Consider the following 22,256-nt stretch of genomic DNA (forward strand, 5'->3'; position numbering starts at 1 on the left):
GCAAACTAAGTGCAATAAATGCATCACCTGTAAAATATTCTCCAAAGTCCTGTTCCAATTTGATGGCTCGGTCATAGGCTTTCTTGGCTTGCTCCTCAGACAGCCTTTTGTTGAGTTCCCTGCAAACATGCACAGTTGTACAAACAGGCATCAGCTATTCTTGCTTTAAACCCACAACTCATGGAAGATAAACCTCTAATTGAATGAGGACGTGTCCGGTTTCACTCATTTAGACCAAGGAATCAAATCAAGTGTATTATTGCAGTTGCATCAATTCCAATCGGGTTTATTGCAAGTAAAATAGTATTAACAGATTGATTTGCAAGCAATAATTGAAGGACAGCACCATCACTCCACTCACCTGTTTAGTGAGAACTCTCAAATTTTGATCACCTGGAAAACTTTCAAGTGCCCTTGCACCATTTGTTTAGCAATCAAGAACAAGTAAACGTTAAAAACCTAAGGGGCACCAAAAATTGCTTATTTTAATGTATTAAAAGCTATATGTATCAAACATGTTGCATGCTATTTATGGGGGGGGCATTCTATTTTGACGAACTCATATATATATTGTTACGGATTCGGGGGGTCGGCTCTCCCCTTATCAAGGGGGAGGGGGGGGGGTCAATCCCCTTGTCTTTTAAGCTGGCCGTCCCCCAATCCTGGAAATTATGACGCTCCTCCCGGTCGGAATCAGCTAGGGTGATTGGTCAATGGAGTCCCAAATACCTACTTCCTAACCCCGACCGCGAGCAGGGAAATAACTCCCGCTCGAACCACGGATAAGATGGAAATTGCTGAGCGGTTTAGCAACCCGCGATTCAAGCTATTAACAAGGACTAACCCGATTATAGCGGTTCTGATCGTGCCACAGGTACTCAATTGATAGAAAGGACGGATGCGATCGGATGGAGAGGAAACCAGAGTAAAGAAAGAGCAAGTGAATTTATTAATTATGTACAACCAAACCCGAAGAGGAAACGAAAGGGAAGAATGTACAGGGAGAAGAAGAAGAAGCAGGACAAAGGGCAGGCTTAACTACACAGTCTTAACTTAACAAACCCCGGACAAACAAACAGACTCACACGGGATGGTAGCTGGTAGGGGAGGAAGGTCCAGGTAGATGGTTCAGGCGTTGAGGTCCGGCTCCAGGTGTCGACTCGTACCGTGGCGAAAACCCGGGCAGGCGGCTAGCGCGTATCGTTGGCGCGCGACCGGACCTTACATATGGCGGGGGGGGAAGTCCTTCGCAAGTCCGTATGCGCAGTTCCTATGAATTAAGAGTTCCCCAGCACAGCTCGTTCCAACACAGCTCTGTCCGTGCCCTCTCTGTTAGCGTGGCTCTCCCACTCACTCTGCTCATGAACTCCTTACTCAGCTTCTCTCCCTCCTCTCTTTTTGGTGTTCTCTCAACAGCAACGGTCCCCTGCGCAGTCCTTAAAGCAGTCCTCGCGCTTGCGCTTATATAACGCGCTTAGAAATCAATGCGTGCTTCATCGAGCCACGCCTATCAGTGAGCTCACCTCAGCCATGGTTGGGTAGCGAGGGCTCACCGGCTCCGCCCTTGACGGAACGTTGACAGGGCCACGCCTCGTTCTTGGCGCTCTGCCCCCTTCTTTTCCAGCTTGACCGCGTGCGTAATGGCGGCCGGGGCGAACGCTTAAGGCAGCGATGACGGCTCAATGCAGCGAACACTGCTGGCAAGCAAAGGCGCGTTATAGAATTGGGAGGGACAAGCCCCGACTGTAGGTGGGCATGATGGAGTAGCTTGGAGAGAGAGAGAGAGAGGTTTGAATGTGATGAATGGGGCCTACCTTATTTGATTAATGCAACGCAGATTCGACTATTGGGAACATGGCCTTATTTAAACACATACGAAGGAGATAACTAAAGTCCTATGGTGACCTACGTGTTGCCTATGGACTAGCTATGGTTGCGACCTTATTAAAAGCTGGGATATTTACAAGAGTTATTATTTACAAGTATTTACAAGTGAGGGGTTCTCAAAACCGCAACAATATGTATATATATATATATATATATATATATATATATATATATATATATATATATATATATATACTCAAAGGCAAAAGTTATTGTGACACACAAACAACAACAAACAGAATCAGTGTTAAACTTTTACTGCCGCGAATGAAATGTTATTACATGGAAAGACAAATGTTTCAAGGTATGGTAACGATCAACAGTCTATAAGAACAGTGCACCTGGCATATGCAAATGAGCCACAACACAAGAGGGGGTTCACAAGCAAGTTCACACAGTCAGTAGCGAGTGTGTCCACCTTGTGCATTGATGCAGGCCTGGCACCTTCGCCTCATTGAGGCCACTAAACGTCGATGAAAGTCCTTGGGAAGATCATTCCATATCCGAGGAAGGATTTGGTGGAGTTCCTGCAGCGTTTTTGGAGGATTCGGATGACGTCGTAAACGTCGCTCCATTTCATCCCAGACGTGTTCAATGGGTGACAAATCAGGGGATCTTGCAGGCCAGGGTAACACATTAACATTGTTCTGATTAAGATACTGCTGTACAACTCGAGCAACGTGTGGTCTGGCATTATCGTGTTGAAACGTCACTCTAGGGCCGTTCTGTTGCAAAAACGGTAAAGCGGCCATTTGCAAAATCTCGTCTCGGTACCTCACAGCATTCCAGTTCCCCTCAATCACAATCATTGGCGTTCTTGCTGCAGCTGTTATCCCACCCCAGATCATAACGCCCCCACCTCCAAAACGATCCCCTTCCAGAACACATGGCCTGATGTAACGTTCACCTGTGCACCTGTAGACACGTATCCTACCGTCAGCTCGGTGAAGCTGTGCCAAATGGTGTTTCTATGGACGTTGAATCGATGAGCAACATCACGCTGCGAGGTACCAGACTGAAGCATACCTCTTGCTCTCCATCTGTCATTTTCCCTGAGGCGTGGCATGTCGAACTTATTCCAGAACGATGAATAGAGGTGTTTTTCTGACTTCTGCACTTCTTAAGACTGCATTGAGTGGAAATGATAAGCGTCTGGTTGTCTGGCCTTTTAAAGTGAACATTGCTGGCCATTTTTCTCGAATATGTCATGCTTCTTGCAAATTTCATGCAATTCGAACAACAACTGCTTGGTTGCGTTTCTTCGACCATTTTAACACACTCTTTCTCTGGTTCAAATCCAAAAATTCATTCACAAGATTACCAATGAAAAAATTCCATGTCACACTAACTTTTGCCTCTGAGTATATATATATATATACATATATATATATATATACATATATATATATATATACATATATATATATATATATATATACATATATATATATATATACATATATATATATATATATACATATATATATATATATATATACATATATATATATATATATACATATATATATATATATATACATATATATATATATATATACATATATATATATATATATACATATATATATATATATATACATATATATATATATATATACATATATATATATATATATACATATATATATATATATATATACATATATATATATATATATACATATATATATATATATATATATATATATATATATATATATATATATATATATATATATATATATATATATATATATATACATACACACACACACACACACACACACACACACTCTGTTTTCCCTGATCTTTTATATCCTCATTAACCCTTCACAACCTTTCTCTATCTATTTGCAGATTGCTATGTTTCCTCATTCCTAGGCTCTTCCGATTTGTTCATCCACGTTGAGTCCATGTGTTGTCCCACTGCCCACTGCCAGTGTGTTCATTAGTAGCATCTGTCACCTCACCCTTACATGAGTCTGGGCTTTATATCCAATTTTATTTTTACACTCCACAGCTGAGGGGGCTTGATCCTCATGAGGTGAAACGATTTGTATGTCCTTTTCGGTTTCTTATTGCAAGTCCTCACATTGGATATAATAATCATACTGATGCGACTGTTTAAAAATGATAATATATATATATATATATATATACAGACTTGGCATTTAATATGGAATATTTTTTTTTTCTTGACTTGGGTTTACTTTCTTAACTCAGTATATCAATCTGGTGAGTTTCTTTTACACTTCGGTGATTTATTTGTTAAAAGAACCATGTCACTGATTGTCTGTCGCAGCAAGAAGTCAACAACAGGATTATATCACAGGTGGCATGGCAAAATGTACGGACAGGTGCATTTGATGATTGGCTTCACAGTCGGGTATACAAGGGTTGTTGCGTTCTGTATTAGTGGAAAACAACTGCTGCACGTCTCCAAAAGTTATTGCCGCTTCCTCTGGAGATGGTCCGTCAACTCGACAATGCTGTTTGTCACGGAGTGGTGGCTTTACGAAATTACGGCGTGAAACAGCGTGCTGTTGCTCGGCAGTATGGCATCACTCGAGGTCAGGTGTCAAAGATCCTGAAACGAAATGCTCAGAGGGGTGTCCCTACTCCAATACCGAGGCCAGGACGTCCCCGCAGAACCACAAGGAGGGATGATCGCCAGCGGCACCGGTTAGTCCGCAATGGCCGTACCAAGTCAGCTAATCGGCTTAGGGCTGAGTGGCAGCAACTGACAAATGTGCCTGTATCCAGAAGGCTAGTCAACCAACGACTGGTTCAAGCAGGCTATCGTGCCAGGCGTCCCCTGAGAAAGCCACGCCTGACCAGACAACACCGCCAGCGCTGATTGCAGTGGGCCAGAGAGCACCGTCAATGGCAGCCAGGACACTGGAATCACGTGATCTTCAGTGAGGAGTCTAGATTTCTGGTCTATCGTCAAGATGGCCACGTCCGAGTGCGCAGACAAGTGCATGAAGCCTACAACAAAGATTGTATAGTGCCAAGAGTCCAAGCTGGAGGTGGTGGGGTGGCCGTTTGGGCTGCTTTTCATGCAGGGGGCAAAACTGACCTGGTTGTTCTGAATGGAAACCTGAACCAGTTCAAGCACAGGGCCATTCTGGAAGAAACATTGCTTCATTTGCTCATGCAGCCTTTTGAGGAAACTTTGTCTTCCAAGATGACAATGCACGGCCGCATTGTGCTCGCATGATCCAACACTTTCTTGCTGACCGTGGTGTAGAGGATATGGAGTGGCCTGCCATGTCCTCGGATATGAATCCGATAGAGAACTTGTGGGTAGAATTAACGCGTCAAATCGACCACTTGGACAAGAAGCCGACCTCTGTGCGTGAATTGCAGCAGGCTATTGTCACGGCATGGCAAGCGATTCCTGTCCAAACCTTGGCAAATCTCGTGAACAGCATGCCTCAACGTGTACGTGCTCTCCTGAAGTACTGAACACGAAGTACTGAACTGTAATTTTACTGTCCGTAATCCCAGTTGTAATTTAACTTTTGTTTTTGTTAAAAAAATTTTTGGCTAATGTGCAAAATAAAGAGATACTTCTGGAAAACGCACAGAAGTTTAACACAGTACTGTCCGTGAATTGAGTTCGATATCAGTTTACATCACTTTCAAAGATCAATTTATTTGTTTCGAAATGTCAAATGTGGTTTTTGTTTCTTTTAAAGGTCACATTAACAAAATCTAGAAAAATTTCAACATAATTCCAATGAACTTTTGGTTCTAAGTCATCTTGAAAAGTAAGTTCACCCCCCAAAAAAAATATTCCATATTAAATGCCAAGTCTGTATATACCCTGCAAAAAAAGAAACGCAAAAGTGATTTTAGATGTATATTTTATATATCATATAAATAATAAACAGATGGTAATCGATTGTTCAAAATTGGCACACATCATTCTCATTGACCCAGGTTCCATATGGCACACATGGAACAGTAGATTTTCAAGGTGAAGGTCATCTGTGCTCAATATCTTGTATGGCCACCATTAGAGTCCAAAACTGACCGGCATCGTCGTCCCATGGAAGCAATCAGATCCCGAATTGTGGCCTGGTGAATGTTCACCCACTCTGCCTGCAGTGCTTGTGCCAACTGTCGGAGGTTCGATGGTTGTTGCTGACGTGCTCGCAGTCGTTGATCCAGTGCATCCCATAAATGTTCGATTGGGTTTAAATCTGGAGACCTGGAGGGCCATGGCAGGACCTGGATGTTGTGATTCCTCAAAAAGGCTGTTGTCAGTCTTGCCGTATGAGGCCGGGCGTTGTCTTGTTGGAAAATGACGTTCGCTCTTTGCATAATGAGAAGAACGTGTGGCCGAAGAATCTCATCCGTGAGTCGTGGCATGTTTTCGCTGTTCACTTGCTGTAAGATTGTGATGGCATGCAAATGAAAACCCAACGTTTTTATAGCCCATCAAGTGATGTTGCACGATGCACGTGCATGTCATGTTGGTGTGTTTCGGCGCCAGACTCTCACGTGGTTATGTTTTTGCGATTGTTCCATTATTTCGCCAAATTTCTGCAGTACCTCATTCTTTCCACACAAATCAATCCCAATCCATGCAGAAATGACCAATTCATTTTTGGTATTAATTTTGTATGGATATCGGCAACACCCTGTCAGATATTTACGATTTTACTACTTTTGCGTTTCTTTTTTTGCAGGGTATATATGTATATCTATGTATACGTATATATAGAGCCTGAGGTATGTTTCTTCACGCGTCTACAAAGACACATCTTAGAGGCCCGTGTAATAGATGGATTGAACTCAGATACTGTTCTCATACCACGCATACCTCTCATTCCATGATACAAATATGTGTATTTATGTCAAAGTTCTTTTACTTAAAACGATAACGCTATACCACCAACTATACGTCCTACACCACCCGCTATACGACAGACACCACCCGCTACAACGCCAACTATAACGCCCACTATATGGCCTACACCACCCACTACACGACCTACACCGCCCACTATATGGCCGACACCACTCGCTATACCGCCCACTATAGACATACACTACCCGCTATACCGCCCACTATATGACCTACACCGCCCACTATACGACCTACACCACCCGCTATACCACCTACGTCCTACACCCAGGGGCGCCGCCAGGGATTTTGCGCCCCATGAAAAGATATCACAATGGGCCCCTGTGAAGCACGCACGCACATTTTTACCTAATGTTCTAATAATTTTTAGGGCCCCTGTCAGTGCAGGGCCCTTGGAATCATCCTAACTTTCCCCCCCTTACAGCGCCCCTGCCTACACCACCCGCTATACCGCCCACTATACGACCTACACCACCCGCTACATCACCCGCTATACCTATACCCGCTATACCTATACCCGCTATACCTATACCCGCTATACCTATACCCGCTATACCTATACCCGCTATACCTACACCCGCTATACCTATATCCGCTATACCTACACCCGCTATACCTATACCCGCTATACCTACACCCGCTATACCTATACCGCCCGCTGTACTTTTTTTTCTTTTTTTTCTGATACAAATATATCTTTCAAATTTTAAACAAGACTGTTCCTATACATTTGGGTTATTTTCATGACCATCAACAAGTCACAGGGACAGACTTTTGACAGAATTAGCATCCAGCTTCCATAACCTTTATTCAGTCAGGGGCAACATGTATGTAGCTCTCTCAAAGGTTCAACCATTGGACCCATCAAGTTTTGTATCTGAGAAGAACAAGATTGTTAATTTGTTTGCAGTGAGATATATGAATAAAAGTGTTCAAAAACACTAGGCCGTGTATATTACGCAGGAGTATAGCAAGTTTAACTAATATCCTCTATCCGGCTACATGATCTCGGAGTCGGAGCCGGAGATTTCTCAGTTGACATTTTGTACAAATATGTCATTTCCTCCAATACTTGAAAGAAACATTGACGATGGTTTGGCATTTATCTAACAAAGGCCTTGAGCTAGACACGAGGTGCCACAAGTAAGACAAAAACACAGGCTGTACCATGGGAAGCAGCGCAAGCCAATGGATAGAGTGAAGATTATTTGAAACTTCGATAGTTATTAAATATTTGTGATGCTGTCAGATCTTGGAAGCCTCAAAATGTCGAGCCTGGTAAGTACTTGGATGGTTGAGCTTCGTGTCTGTTGGTTGGGAGATGAGAGAAGAGCTCAGTTGGGAGTATGCTCACCTCTGAGTTGTCTGGTCAATGACTTGGCTCTCGTGTGAAGTTGAATCCCATTAGCGAAGAACCCATCTTTATGGATAGGATAATTCCCCCAGAGTTATAGACCGGTTCATTCCGCCAGCATATGTGTATTTGAATATGACTTGTGATACCCCCATTCCCACCGGGAGTGATGCCACGCCACAAGTTTTCAACTTACGCTACTCACAATAAGTTAGGGATATTGGCAGGTTCTTCGGTGTGGTTGATTTTGTGTATTTCTAACCCGAACAACTAACCTGTTGGGTTCTAACCCTAACAACCCACATACAATGTTTGGAGCTAAGATGGGGAGAGAGAGAGAGAGAGAGGGATGCACACAAGTACAACAGCACAGAACAAGGACATCAGGAGATATGTGGGAGGGAGAGGGCTTGGGGGGAGGAGGCATGGGAAGGGCGTGGGGGGGGGGGGGTGGGAGGGGGAGGTATAAAACACATGGACACTGCAAGGACTTCCAGGAAAGAAGTCTGTATTTCAAAAGTTTCAAATGGTCTGCCTATCCCAAAAATCAGTGAAGTGAAACACACACCCCTATAAAAAAAATAAACTCACTCCCACAATATCCCTAACTTATTGTGAGTAGTGTATTCCATTCAGCGGTTCAGGAGTGTATAGAAACAAGAAGAAGAACCACCTTTAGAGGCCATTTTCCCCCGCAGAGCAGGGGTTGACCTTTTTCAGGCACTGTGGTCCCCCTTTTTGAGGCAATGTTTTATGGCCGGATGCCCTTCCTACCGCCAACCCTGTTACTCGCCTCTTGCGACGCACAGGGAATTACCAGGGAACTGGTACTCAATTTGCCGACCTCGGAAGGATGACAGACTGATTCAACCCCCCTGGTGTTAATTCAGCAATCGACCGGGATTTGAACCCAGGATCCTAGGATCCCAAGCCGGCACCCTAACCGCTAAGCCAACACCAGGCTGCTTAGAAGTTTAAAAAAGCACAATCACACACGTAAACAAACACAGATATTCCTTCAATTAGAGTTAGGTTAAAACTGCCATTGGAGTGCAGAGCCATATTTTAATATGCAGCAGGGGACTCGAGATATCATCTTTCAAATGAGGATAGAAGACCGACGGATCCCATCTGTAATTAGATTGCAAATGTTAAAAATGTCATATAGTATCTCGAAAATAGATTATTGAATGGCAGTTCACAGATAAATACTCTGCCGAGAGGTTAAAAGAGATGTAGGTAAACTCAAAAAATTATGCGGATTCCATTTATCCCATCTCTACTTGCAAACTTTAATACCTACATTAATCATGCTTTACTCAACATTCTTACTTGTGGGTTACTGTATTTCCTCCCCTCCTCTCTGTCCTCCATTCGTTCTGCAATAAAATAAAATAAACTGCAAGGCCACCAACCTGACTGCAGTGAAAGCGAGAAGCAGACCATGAGACTGCAGCTACCTGATGAGAGATTCCAAAGACACAGAGGGCCTTTTCATCAAGGAAGATGCAGCAACGCCCACATTGGGGACTGGGGAGCCATATTCCATGACACGGCCGTTTTGTGTACCGTTTAGGACACCTGAGGAAGGACTTGGCTTTGCTGAGAATTCCAAGGTGGTGGCCGGTTTTGGCGAACAGCTTGGAGATATAATCTGCCCAAGAAAGGTTACAGTTGATGGCGATGTCCAGGAGGACCAGTGATTATCTGCTCCAGAGGCTGACAATAGAAATAAATTGTGGGATTAGGCTGCACAGGTCCTAAGTAAGGGACAAAGCGAGTGTAAGAATTCCCTGCATTCAAATAAATGGTCGAGGAAGATGATCAGTCATATTTTCTCCAGATCGACAGAGTGGGGTCCTACTGCATCCTGCTTGGCGGAGTGGCGAGGAACAATCCTTCACAAAGTAGAGTCATTTGCAAAATGAAACAGTGGTTTTTCCAGCGATGAAGAGGGTAGATATATCTGGTCTGTACTGAAAAGGTTCAGTTTTGGCACTTTTAATTCAGATAACATTGGTGACTTTCCATAATGCAGGTAAGCGTCCCTCAAAAAAAAGACCTGGAAAACAACAGAGACTCTAAAATGGCACTTGGTAGAGTGCATACCTGTGCCAAGCTGAACAATTTACATTTTGTAATGATATGGCCAGATCTGTATCCGGACCTCAACCAAGATAAATTCCGCTTGTTATCGTCACCTATCCAAATTCATCCACCAAGTTTTGTTGTAACCAGTCAACAACTTTTTGATATATCGGGCGAGATATCATTTTTGACCCCATCTGTCAATAATGAATAATCACTTTTAAAAATGACAATTGTCGTATCCGCATCCAGATCTACACCAAAATTATTAGTCTTTCTCACACATCCAACCGATCCACCAAGTTTTACCTGAATCCATCCATAACTTTTGGAGATATTGTTTTTGGCCCTATCGTGCTGAATTCCGTTCTTGGTCCCCACTTTTTTTTCGTTACAAGATCGAGGCTCGTGTAAGAGCTCACATTAATCACAAAAAAAAAAACCGGACACACAAAACATACAATAAAGGTAACGGGAGACAAGATGGGGAGATAGAGGGAAGCTCACAAGTACAACAGCAGACAACAGGGACATCAGGAGATATGTGGGAGGGAGAGGGCTTGGGGGGAGGAAGCATGGGAAGGGGGGGGGGGGGGGAGTGGGAGAGGTATACAACACATGGACACAGCTAGGACTTCCAGGAAAGAAGTTGGTATTTCAAAAAAGTGGATCTGGGGTGAATTAACGGGGGTAGAAAAGATCAAGGTTTTCGATGGGGGAAGATGAGAGATGGTGGTGAACAGCTGTTTTAAAGACCTGGAGGGAGGAGTGGGATTGAAGAGAGTGAGGGACTTTGTTCCAGAGATGGGAGGAATGGAGGAGTGAAGGTGAGTAGAGAGTCTTGATTTTGGCAATTTCACCATAAGAGGGTTGCTGGCAGATCTTGTGTGACCTGTAGGAATATTTGGGGGACAGAGCACAGAGAGAGCTGGGGGAGCAAGGCCGGAGAGGAGTCGGTAGAAGACAGAAAGACCGCCTACCTGCCTGCGGCGGGAGTGAAAGGCCCTCACAATCAGCTTCATCGAGGGAGATTCCAATGATTCTGAAAGCTTTGGTTTCAGCAGCGTGAAGATGAGCTAGTTGTGAGGCAGGAGCACCAGCCCAGAGGGGAGAGCAGTATTCCATTGAGCTGCGGATGAAAGCCTTGTATGTGGTGAGGAGCTCAGGTGTGCCAAGGAAAGACTTCACATGACGGAGGATGCCCAGTCGGTGACTGGCTTTGGAGGCCAGATTTGAAATGTGGTTTTCCCAGGAAAGATCATGGTAGATAGTGAGACCCAAAAGCTTGAGTGACAGAACTTCTTGGAGAGGATTGTTGAGAAAGTAGATGGGAGGGTTGTCCAGTCGGTCTTTTCGCAGAGACATAGTAAGAGTGTGAGATTTGTCAGGATTGAAAGACATGTTCCACTTGTTTGACCTGTTTGTGATTTTGTCCAGGACTGCAGAGAGTGAGGAGGCTGCAGACTGCCGATCTGAGGGATGAGGTATGGAGCGGCAGAGTGTGGAGTCATCAGCAAAGAGATAGAGAGGATTTTCCAGAGAGTCGGAGAGATCATTGATGAAGACCAGAAATAGCACAGGGCCCAGAACATTACCTTGGGGAACTCCAGCCTGAACAGGAAGGGGAGATGAGAGAAATCCATTCAGGGCCACACGTTGACTCCGACCAGAGAGGAAGTCCGCAAGCCATGCGTGGAGATTTCCATGGATACCATAGACGAAGAGTTTGGTGAGCAGTGCGGAATGCCAGACCATAGAGAAGGCACATGATATGTCAAGGGAGACAGCTCTGATTTCCTGTTTGGCATTGAGGACCTCCATCCATTGTTGAGACAGTAGAAGCAGCATGTCCAGAGTAGAGTGACCTGGTCTGAAACCAAATTGATGATCAGAGATCAAGCCATAATTCTGGTTCTGGATTCGCAGCACATGTATATCTTAATCACCAGCTGCACCTTCCAGTTCAGTCAAGTGAAGTTCCATTGATCAGGTACGTTGTGTTTTACTGTTTTATTACCTAGGCCACCAAAGTTGTATGGAGGTTATGTTTTCACCCCTGTCTGTCCGTTTGTCTTTCCATTTTTTGTTTGTTTGTGAACAAAATATCTCAAAAAGTAATGGACGGATTCGGACGAAATGTGGCAGAGATGTACTGTATGTGACAAGGACGAAATGCCTAAATTTTGGTGAAGATCCGGATTCGGATTCGGCTCGTACAATTTTTTCAGTGATTCTTCACTATTGGGAGATAGGGCCAAAAACGATACATAGCAGGATATCTCAAAAAGTTGTGGATGGATTTGGAAGAAACTTGGTGGACCGGTTGGGTGTCTGACAAGGACGATTCGATTCGATTTTGCTGAAGATCCGGATCCAGCTAGTAAAATTTCTTAAGTGATTCTTCACCATTGAGTGATATGGCCATCCAGGCAGATGCTCTCTACCGAGTGCCGTTCTAGTATAAATTCATGATTTGCTGGTCGTGTTTTTTGTCAAATTTTCTTTCCCAAACCATATCTTGTTTTGTTGAATCATTCATTTCGTGCCCCAATCACAAACAGGTCAAACAAGTCAGGCCTCCAGTACTAGTTGGGCAGCGCCTCTCCCTCCTGTTTGGCTCTTTTTCACTCCTTTTATCCCTGGCATTGTTACTTTTGATCCCTTAGCTCAATCCATTTCCCCTCATCGCTCAAAAAAATGCAAATAGCACAACACCCATTTTTCACTCCGAAAAAACAAACAAACAAACTACAACAACAGCATCGGGAAAAATCCTATCTCCCATGCTCATTGCTCAGTTTCCCTATCCCTTATTATTTTAAATATCCCCAAACTGAATCTTCACTGAACATAATGTTTCACTTCCTTTAAAAACGCTTCCAAAATGTATTTTAAAACGCCTTACTGTGCTTACTACTCCTCAGGATAAACCTATTTATTCTTATTCTTCTTCATCAAAATCTCTTGCTTTTCGCTTTCACAAGGCTTATTTCCCCAAAACTCTTCACTCTTAAATGCTTAGTTCTTCTGGCCTATCGTGAAATGCGGTGAATAGGGACAGCAAGGTGAATAGGGACACAAACTGAAAAAAAGTTCGGAAACTGTTTTCACTGAAAATTGATAACCATACTGATTTGTCGATATTTGGGTTGAAAGTGTTGTCTTGTTTTTAAAAAAAAGCAACTTATAGTCCCTATTAACCCCATATATGGGTTAAATAGGAATAAATAGTATTTTTATGGCTGTCCCTATTCACCCCGTTTTACGGGTGAATAGGGACAGTCACTAATACAAAAAAAATTTATCAAGAAATAGGGACAGTTTGGAGAAACTTTTTATCCCATATTTTTTTTCATTGGCACCATGGATGATATTATTATTATGGGTGCATATTATGTGCATCCATCTGAGCTATCAATTTAGCAATAAGTTGGAAACTCAGGATTGTTTCTTGATTATTATTTTTTTGTATTAGTGACTGTCCCTATTCACCCGTAAAGCGGGGTGAATAGGGACAGCCATAAAAATCCTATTTATTCCTATTTAACCCATATATGGGGTTAATGGGGACTATAAGTTGCTTTTTTTTTAAACAAGAGAACACTTTCAACCCAAATATCAACAAATCAGTATGGTTATCAATTTTCAGCGAAAAAAGTTTCCGAACTTTTTTTCAGTTTGTGTCCCTATTCACCTTGCTGTCCCCTATTCACCCAATTTCACGGTCCTCTTTCACAAACAGCCGAATTTTCCTGGATGCTTTCAACTAAAAGCATTCTCACCACCACACCACCCACGCGATCTGCGAATCCTGAGGTATCAATTTTGCTGTGCGAATTTTGGTACAGAGGTGTCCACTCAGCCTTAAGAAGAGCAGTGTCCCTAATGATTATCCTTCAGGTTATATGACGTGCAATTTCCAGTGACAGACTTGAACAACTGGCAGCAAGCTTTCGCAGATGGTGAGAGACATGTAAGATCAGATTAATTCCTGTGAAAGAAAGTTTTATGTTCGACAGATGGCATCTGAGGACGAGGTATCTATCAGTACGAAGATATCGATGAGATTGGAGTGTCGGTCTCTGAGGTCAGTGGACCTGAGAAAATTTTGGGATGGTGCTTATATTTATCATGCAGTAAAGTTCAGCGACCCAAAATAAGGGACTTGATCGCTCCACTCGACCTCTTCATTCAGCTTTCCATGTTTATTGGTCTGAACATAGGACAAATTAAGAGCGCATGGTCATCTTCCAAGGCTGTCAGTTAAAATTAGATGAAGGCGTCTCAGGATTTCTGGGCATTGCTACCACCACAAAAACGAACCGGTTTCCACCCTTATACTCGAAACACCTAAACATGTAAGGCGAAGCAGGAGAGACCAGCTTTCAACTCCAGGTAGGACACAACTGATAATGGCAATTGCTAACACAGCCATATGATACAGTAATCAGTCTAACTGAAGCCTGGTGTTGGCGAAGCCTGGTGTTGGCGATGCCTGGTGTTGGCGAAGCCTTGTGTTGGCGAAGCCTGCTGTTGGCGAAGCCTGGTGTTGGCGAAGCCTGGTGTTGGCGAAGCCTGGTGTTGGCGAAGCCTGGTGTTGGCGAAGCCTGCTGTTGGCGAAGCCTGGTGTTGGCGAAGCCTGGTGTTGGCGAAGCCTGGTGTTGGCGAAGCCTGGTGTTGGCGAAGCCTGGTGTTGGCGAAGCCTGGTGTTGGCTTAGTGGTTAGGGTGCCGGCTTGGGATCCTAGGATCGAATCCCGGTCAAATCGCTGAATTAACACCAGGGGGGTTGACTCAGCCTGTCATCCTTCCGAGGTCGGCAAATTGAGTACCAGTTCACTGGTAATTCCCTGTGTGTTGCAAGAGGCGACCAACAGGGTTGGTGGCAGGAAGGGCATCCGGCCATAAAACATTGCTTCAAAAAGGGGACCATGGTGCCCGAAAAAGGTCAACCCCCGCTCTGCGGGGAAAATGGCCTCTAAAGGTGGTTTTTTAATCAGTATAACTGAGTAAATGGAATGCTATAAGGTATACGCAACAGCTTCAACTTAAAACAAGAGAAAATTCCATTTACTGGATTTTAAAGTTAATTATATTTGGATTCATGGGCAAGGCAGGGTTTGGAGAGGGCAGAGGGTTGTATTTCCGGGAGGCTACCAAAGCTATAAGTCAAGTATTGCATCTTGCAGGACATTGCCACCTGCACTACTGACACCTGCACTTTTCACCAGGACAAGTTAAATTTTTGACAGTAGATTAGGAGACTCAAGAAACAAAAACTCAGTTAGATGGTTCCATAACGAGACTACCTTCTGAATAATTTCCGATTTTTGCAATTTAGCACAAAATATAATTATGAGACATCTTTCAATTTGGCTATAAAAAAATCTTTCTTTTTTGATGCTTAAGCTTCACTCTTGGACAGAGGAGACAAAGTCTCCTCTTTCCACCACACATCGTAATACAATAGAAAATGTAGAGAAGGAAGATGTGTACATGATGCAGATACTTACATAATTGCTTCTACAGATTTGGGCTTGATAAAAATAGCGATGGGGTACAGCTGTGCCGCTTGTAGCCGTTTGATTGCATTGCCGGAAACATCCAATATGCAATGCTTTCCCTGGGGAAAGAAAATAAAAACAGCAGATGTTATTTATTCTTCTGTAAAGTCTTTATAATTAAGAACAAAGTATATTCAATGATGCAAGTTTGGGTTTCATTTTAGCCAAGTTGAGTCACTGTGTCACATTAAGGAGGGGGTTGAAAAAGACACAGATCAATAATAACATGAGGGAGAATTGCTTTGCCACATTTGGATTGCCACATGTGCCCCTACGGGTGTGACATTTTGTAAGTCCAAAAAGTGCATAACTGTGTAAAATTGATGAAACGCCCTGAAAACTGAACTTGTTCTGTAACTTATCATAATATCAAATATAAAAAGCGATGTACCAAGTTTCAGTTGAATATGGCAAAGAGTAAGGGCAGAAAGTTCGGAGAACCACAGGTGGGACGGATGGACGGACAGACAGATGGAGAGAAAACCTTTAGTTCCCTTCGGTGAAACCTAGGGGACTAATAACAATAATCAAAGGTTTATTTCAAATCAACTTCCATCATGGCCAAAGTCCGAATGAAAGTGAGCTTTACATTAAAAACAAAATATAGAAATATAAAAAGAAATAAATAGCAATAGGCCAAAAATTGCATAATAAAACAAAGGAAACATGAATTACAAATATTGATTCTTCATTGATTCTTGATTGGAAATCTTGATTCAAATAGATTAATACATGACATCAGAGTTCAAAATTTAACAGCCAGTGGGGTCCGTTCATTATGCGGATATGATTTGCCATTATGCTGTTGTTGAATCTTGCCTCTTCACATCTTAATTCAGTTAATTGTTTTGAGTTCTGTAATTGGTAGCCATGGTGACATCTGTCTGCAGGTAGCAAAGGGTGAAGCTTGGAATTTGGCAGCAGTCTCACAAAACCATGGCAGAGTTCATCACCTCTGTTCTTGAGTGACATCAGACTGCAATCGTGTAAAGTGTCTGAGTAACTATGATAGTTAGGGCCAAGGATAACTCTAAAACCTTTTTACTGAACAATTTTGATTATGTTGCATTGCTGCTTTGTGATTCCGCTCGACCACAGAGGAGCCACATAGTCCAATACAAGGCAGACAAAAGATGTGAAAATGGTTACAAGATCATTGCTTGCAAGGAAATGTTATTTCAACTTCTGAAGCATATACAAATGACTTATCTGCCATGAGCATCCCATTTCAGATCTTCCTGGATAAAGGACCTAGCAGTTTGATAATATTATAATTTTGGATGACCACATCATTCAGCGGCAGGAGGTAGTTTGTTTTGAGCGAAACAGATGCCATCAATTGCACAGTTTTTGGGGTTCAATTGGATTCCATTATCTGCCCACCTATTGTGAAGATGCTCAAGAACGGCTCGCATATGAGATTTGATGCGAGTACTGCACAATGCTTTTGAATATATGTCAGATCATCGACGTATGTGAAGCGATGCAACATACACTACATGGCCAAAAGTATGTGGACACCCTTCTAATTAGTGGATTCGGCTGTTTCAGCCACACACATTGCTGAGAGTTATATATAATCAAGCACACAGCCATGTTCAAAGTTCAAAGCACCATAGACAACCATTGGCAGTAGAATGGGCCGTACTGAAGAGCTCAGTGACTTTCAATGTGGCACCGTCATAGGATGCCACCTTTCCAACAAGTCAGTTCGTCAAATTTCTGCCCTGCAAGAGCTGCCCCGGTCAACTGTAAGTGATTGTGAAGTGGAAATGTCTAGGAGCAAAAACAGCTCAGCCTCGAAGTGGGAGGCCACACAAGCTCACAGAACGGGACCGCCGAGTGCTGAAGCACGTAGCGCGTAAAAATTGTCTGTGCTCGTTTGCAACACTCACTATCAAGTTTCAAACTGCCTCTGGAAGCAACGTAAGCACAACAACTGTTCGTCGGGAGCTTCATGAAATGGGTTTCCATGGCCAAGCAGCTGCACACAAGCCTAAGATCACCATGCGCAATCCCAAGCTTTGGCTGGAGTGGTGTAAAGCTCGCCGCCATTGCACTCTGGAACAGTGGAAACGCATTCTCTGGTGTGATGAATCACGCTTCACCATCTGGCAGTTTGACGGACGAATCTGGGTTTGGCGGATGCCAGGGAAACGATACCTACCCGAATGCATAGTGCCAACTGTAAAGTTTGGAGGAGGAGGAATAATGGGCTGGGGCTGTTTTCCATGGTTCGGGCTCGGCCCCTTAGTTCCAGTGAAGGGAAATCTTAATGCTACAGCAATTCTACCCCGTTAATTCACCCCAGATCTACTCTTTTTTGAAATCCCGACTTCTTTCTTTCCTGGAGGTTCTAGCAGTGCCCATGTGTTTTATACCTTTCCCACCGCCCCCCCTCCTCCACCTTCCCATGCCTCCTCCCCCCAAGCCCTCTCCCTCCCACGGATCTTCCGATGTCCCTGTTCTCTGCTGTTGTATTTGTGTACTTCCCTCTCTCTCCCCATCTTGTCTCCCGCTCCCTTTATTGTATGTTTTGTGTGCCTGTTTTTTCTTCTTTGTGATTGATGTTAGCTCTTACACGAGCCTCGATCTTGTATACAAAATAAATAAATAAATAAATAAATAAATAGACCGCTGCAACCCGGATTTACATACATGAAGCAAAAGCATGCCCAATTCTGTATTTTTACACTAATTGCCTTGAAAATGCGGGCTAAAACCGAAATCTAATAAATAAAATTCGTCGGATGCCTGTCTTTCTGTCTGTATGTTCGCGTTTTTTGCAAAGAATGCTGGGCCAACAACCACCAAATTTGGCACACAGACCAAATCTGACCCAGTGATTGTCCTTAGGGTATTTTCATCCACCATCTCAGCCTTTAAAAACCCTGAAGACCCCCAAAACCAATGTTACATTATTTTTACATGCTTGGGAGATAAGATGAAATGATTGAGAGAAGACCTTTTACATGCTTGGGACTTTTTACATGCAAGACCCATAAGACCCTTAACACCCTTAAGACCCTTTAAAACCCTGACGATTCCAAAGACCTTTTAGACCCTAAAGAAACTTAACACCCCCAAAGATCCCTTAAGACCCTTAAAGACCCTTGAGGACCCCGAAGACTTTAAAGACCCTTTAACACCTCAAAGACCATTAAGACCCCAAAGACCCTTAACACCAGAAAACCCTTAAGACCTGAAGACCCTTAATACCACAAAGACCCATAAGACCCTTAAGATCCTCGAAGACTGTTAAGACACCTTTAACCACTGACATCGCCTCAACTCACCATTTTATATAAACCCAAAACGGCATCTCCTCGACTCACCATGTTAAATAAACCCAAACTGGAATCGCCTCAATTCACCATTTTAAACAAACCCAAACCAGCATCTCCTTGACTCAATATTTGAAAAAAAACATCAAACCAGCATCCCCTCAAATTACCATTTTAAATAAACCCAAACCGGCATCGCCTCGAATCTCCATTTTTAATAAACCCTCCTGCCCCACTTCGCCGGCTCTTGCCCTTCCTGCCCCTTCTCAGGTTTTTCCACTGGCCCTTCCTCCAAGTCGGCAGCTCTCCTGCCACTCCATGCCCTGTCGGCTCTCCTCCATAGCCCCACCTCATCAGCTCTCTTCCCCCCCCCCCACCCACCCAGTGGTTCTCTTGCCCCCCCTACCCCTGCTAATTACGTATAAAAACCTTGATAAAAAATCTTGAAAGTTACGTATAAAAAAGTGACATTGCTCATCCTTTCATTTGGGCGGCAAATGGACAACATATCGCCACAACCCAGATTTAAAAACTACAGAATTCATAGAACACAATACCCTGCGCGGCGTTTAAGTATATGCAGTACTTCCATTTTAATTAAATAATGATTTTGAAAATCGTTTAAAAATTCTATTGAAGTACTATTGAAGTAGTCTTTTACACCAATCTTATACACCACTCTATAGAGCATCTCCAAGTACTGCAAAGCTGGAGGTTCTTGGAACTATTAAGAAGGTGATGTGATTTGTGTTCTACAGTGCACAAGTATAGAATTCAATCTAAATAAAATAAAGATTGTAAAATTCATAAAAATAGATTATTCCGGGTTTTACGCCGTTTTTATTCAGGGTCTAGATTACACAACCCGATCTAACACATTACATTAGTTCTTCGTTCCTGTTGTTTGTGTCCTTTGTGACTTTTTTTAGCCTTTCCTAGCTTTCCACTTCACCTATGCGTGGTAACAACATTGGTTACATACATGAAGCAAAAACATGCCTACTGCTTATGTGCATATATAATACATGGTGTTTATATAGCTCAGATAATTCAAATTACACTGGGCCAAGGGCTGACACCAGAGGCCTGAGGCCTGAGACCTAAGCACCTTCACAAAATGGCGGATCTATGATTATTTTTCCGGTTGCAATTGTGGATGTAGTCGAGCCAACTGTCAACCAATGGGTACAGAACGGACACACGTACTCCATTGCTCCATTATAGCATGATAAACAATTCTCCCATAAAAGTAATGGTTGGCAAGCATGTAGCGAGTGGGCAAAGCAATAAAGTATTCACAGAAAATTTAAATACGTGTTTTGCACCTTCTCAGCTACTTCGCGCACAGACTGTACGCTGGTGCCATAAAGATTGTCGTTGTACTGTCCTGCTTCAATAAAACGATGCTCCTGGATGTCCTGCTCCATCCGTTCACGTGATACAAAGTGGTAGTCCCGCCCGTCTACTTCATAGTCTCTCTTGGTTCGTGTTGTGTCTGGAAAAGTGCGGGTCAAAAATATTGGGTATGACTCATGAAGACATTTTTTTATTTTTTTTTAATGTAATTAAATAATAATATTCCTTCTCCCATGATTGGGTCTTGTCAATCTCAAAATGGTGAACATTAACAGATCGATAATAGGGTAGTAGGAATTAGGTGTGTAAATAAAGAAAATTAGTGAGATTAGAGACTTTTGTAGGAAAGTATGGAGTATAAGTTAAAGTTAAAGTAGTAATAACATCATGGGTGAATGTGTATAGACAACATGAAATGCAGTGATCCACCACCTTGGAGAACTAAAGAGAAAATCAGTAAGATTGGACATACACATGAAAGAAATTCCACAGATAAGAGACGAGAGGGACAAAGGAGGAGAGGCAAAGAAAGCTCGAATTCGAGGAGGGTAAAATGGAGTCGATTAAGAAATTACAAGTGCCACCTAGTTCCAACATGCCACTGAAGAGGGATGGGGAAAAAAATGAGAAACAAATGGATAATTGCTGGAAACATGAGCATCAGCCTGGTGGGGCAGTCTACAATGAGAGAGGTCTCCACAGGCGAACACCATGGTCACGACCCAAACAACGAAGTCTGCAAAGGCCACGGTACTCTAAAATCTTTAATCATTAACACAGGCCATTTGTTATGGAGGAATCAGCCAGTGTCAGAACAAGGTGTCATTTTGGATGAAATAATATAATAATACAGTTTCTGTAATAATGGAGCACAGCAAGGACACTGAAAGAGTGGAGGAAAGGGAGCATCATGAAACTTTCTAAGAAAGATTTCCAGAATTGCGAGAACTGAGAATTGAAACATTACTGTGCAACTGGTAAAGATTTTTTTGTGCCCTAATCCTCAAATGAGTCAGGAAAGCAGCTGATTGAAGACTGCGAGAGGTTCAAGCAGGATTTAGTCTGTTACATCACGCATTGAGCACATATTTACCCTCAGTAACATCATAGAGAAAAGTAATGAATGGCAAACTCCAATGATCTTCAACTCCGTAGACTTTCAAAAAGGCGTTTGACTGTTGATCGTGACTCACTGTGCAAGATACTGCAGATTTATGGAGTTCTCACAAGAATCATCAACAACATCAAGATACCTCTACTGATAATGACCAATGCTCCGTCAAAGTCAGCTAAGAAGCAACAGGCCCTTTTGGTGTCACTACAGGAGTTAGCGAGGATGCATCCTATCTCCTGTGCTCTTTGGAATGGCAGTTGATTTTGTTACGCAGTATATGGATTCCATCACATCGAGGGTTCAGTGGGCCAATGGGAAACAGGACTTTGCTGATGACATTTGCCCCATAAATGATAAGGTCAGGGAGATGCAAGATAAAGAAAGACTGAACGAAAACTTTGGAAGGTTTCAGTGTGGATGTCTGCAGAGATTACTGAAAAACGAATGGCTTGTATATATCTCAAACGAAAAACAAAGCTAGGACAAAGCGAATGCCCAACGACTGACCATCGTCATGAAGAGATGTACGTATCATGGGAATGTACCCAGAACGTCAGATAACAGACTTCCAAAACAAGCTTCGAAATGGACTCCAAGGGGGAAAACGAAGAAAGGCCAAGGGGGAAAACCAAGGGGGAAAACGAAAGTACCAAGGGTACCTTCAACAGAACCATCCCGACTGACGCAGAATGCATCACACTTACGGCGTAAGAACTGGAAAAGGCTGGAGGCCCA

General features: G+C 43.0%; 1 protein-coding gene across 5 annotated transcripts in view; it reads right to left on the bottom strand.

Annotated features, from left to right (window-relative positions):
- DLG2 (discs large MAGUK scaffold protein 2) overlaps positions 1–22,256 on the bottom strand; it is a 467,276-nt gene that overhangs the window by 3,311 nt on the left and 441,709 nt on the right. For 4 of the 5 annotated variants that reach the window (XM_078784648.1, XM_078784647.1, XM_078784650.1 and 1 more), the window contains 3 exons: positions 20,377–20,546; positions 15,717–15,826; positions 28–119 (listed from right to left, as the gene is read on the bottom strand). In XM_078784648.1, the coding sequence (XP_078640774.1) occupies positions 28–119; positions 15,717–15,826; positions 20,377–20,546 (372 nt within the window). Of the gene's footprint in view, positions 1–27; positions 120–15,716; positions 15,827–20,376; positions 20,547–22,256 lie in introns of those variants that run through there. The other variant, XR_013624585.1, reaches the window with a different exon arrangement.

This window comes from Myxine glutinosa, chromosome 9 (genome assembly GCF_964187855.1).
Source record: "Myxine glutinosa chromosome 9, kmMyxGlut1.1, whole genome shotgun sequence".
Classification (NCBI taxonomy): Eukaryota; Metazoa; Chordata; class Myxini; order Myxiniformes; family Myxinidae; genus Myxine; species Myxine glutinosa.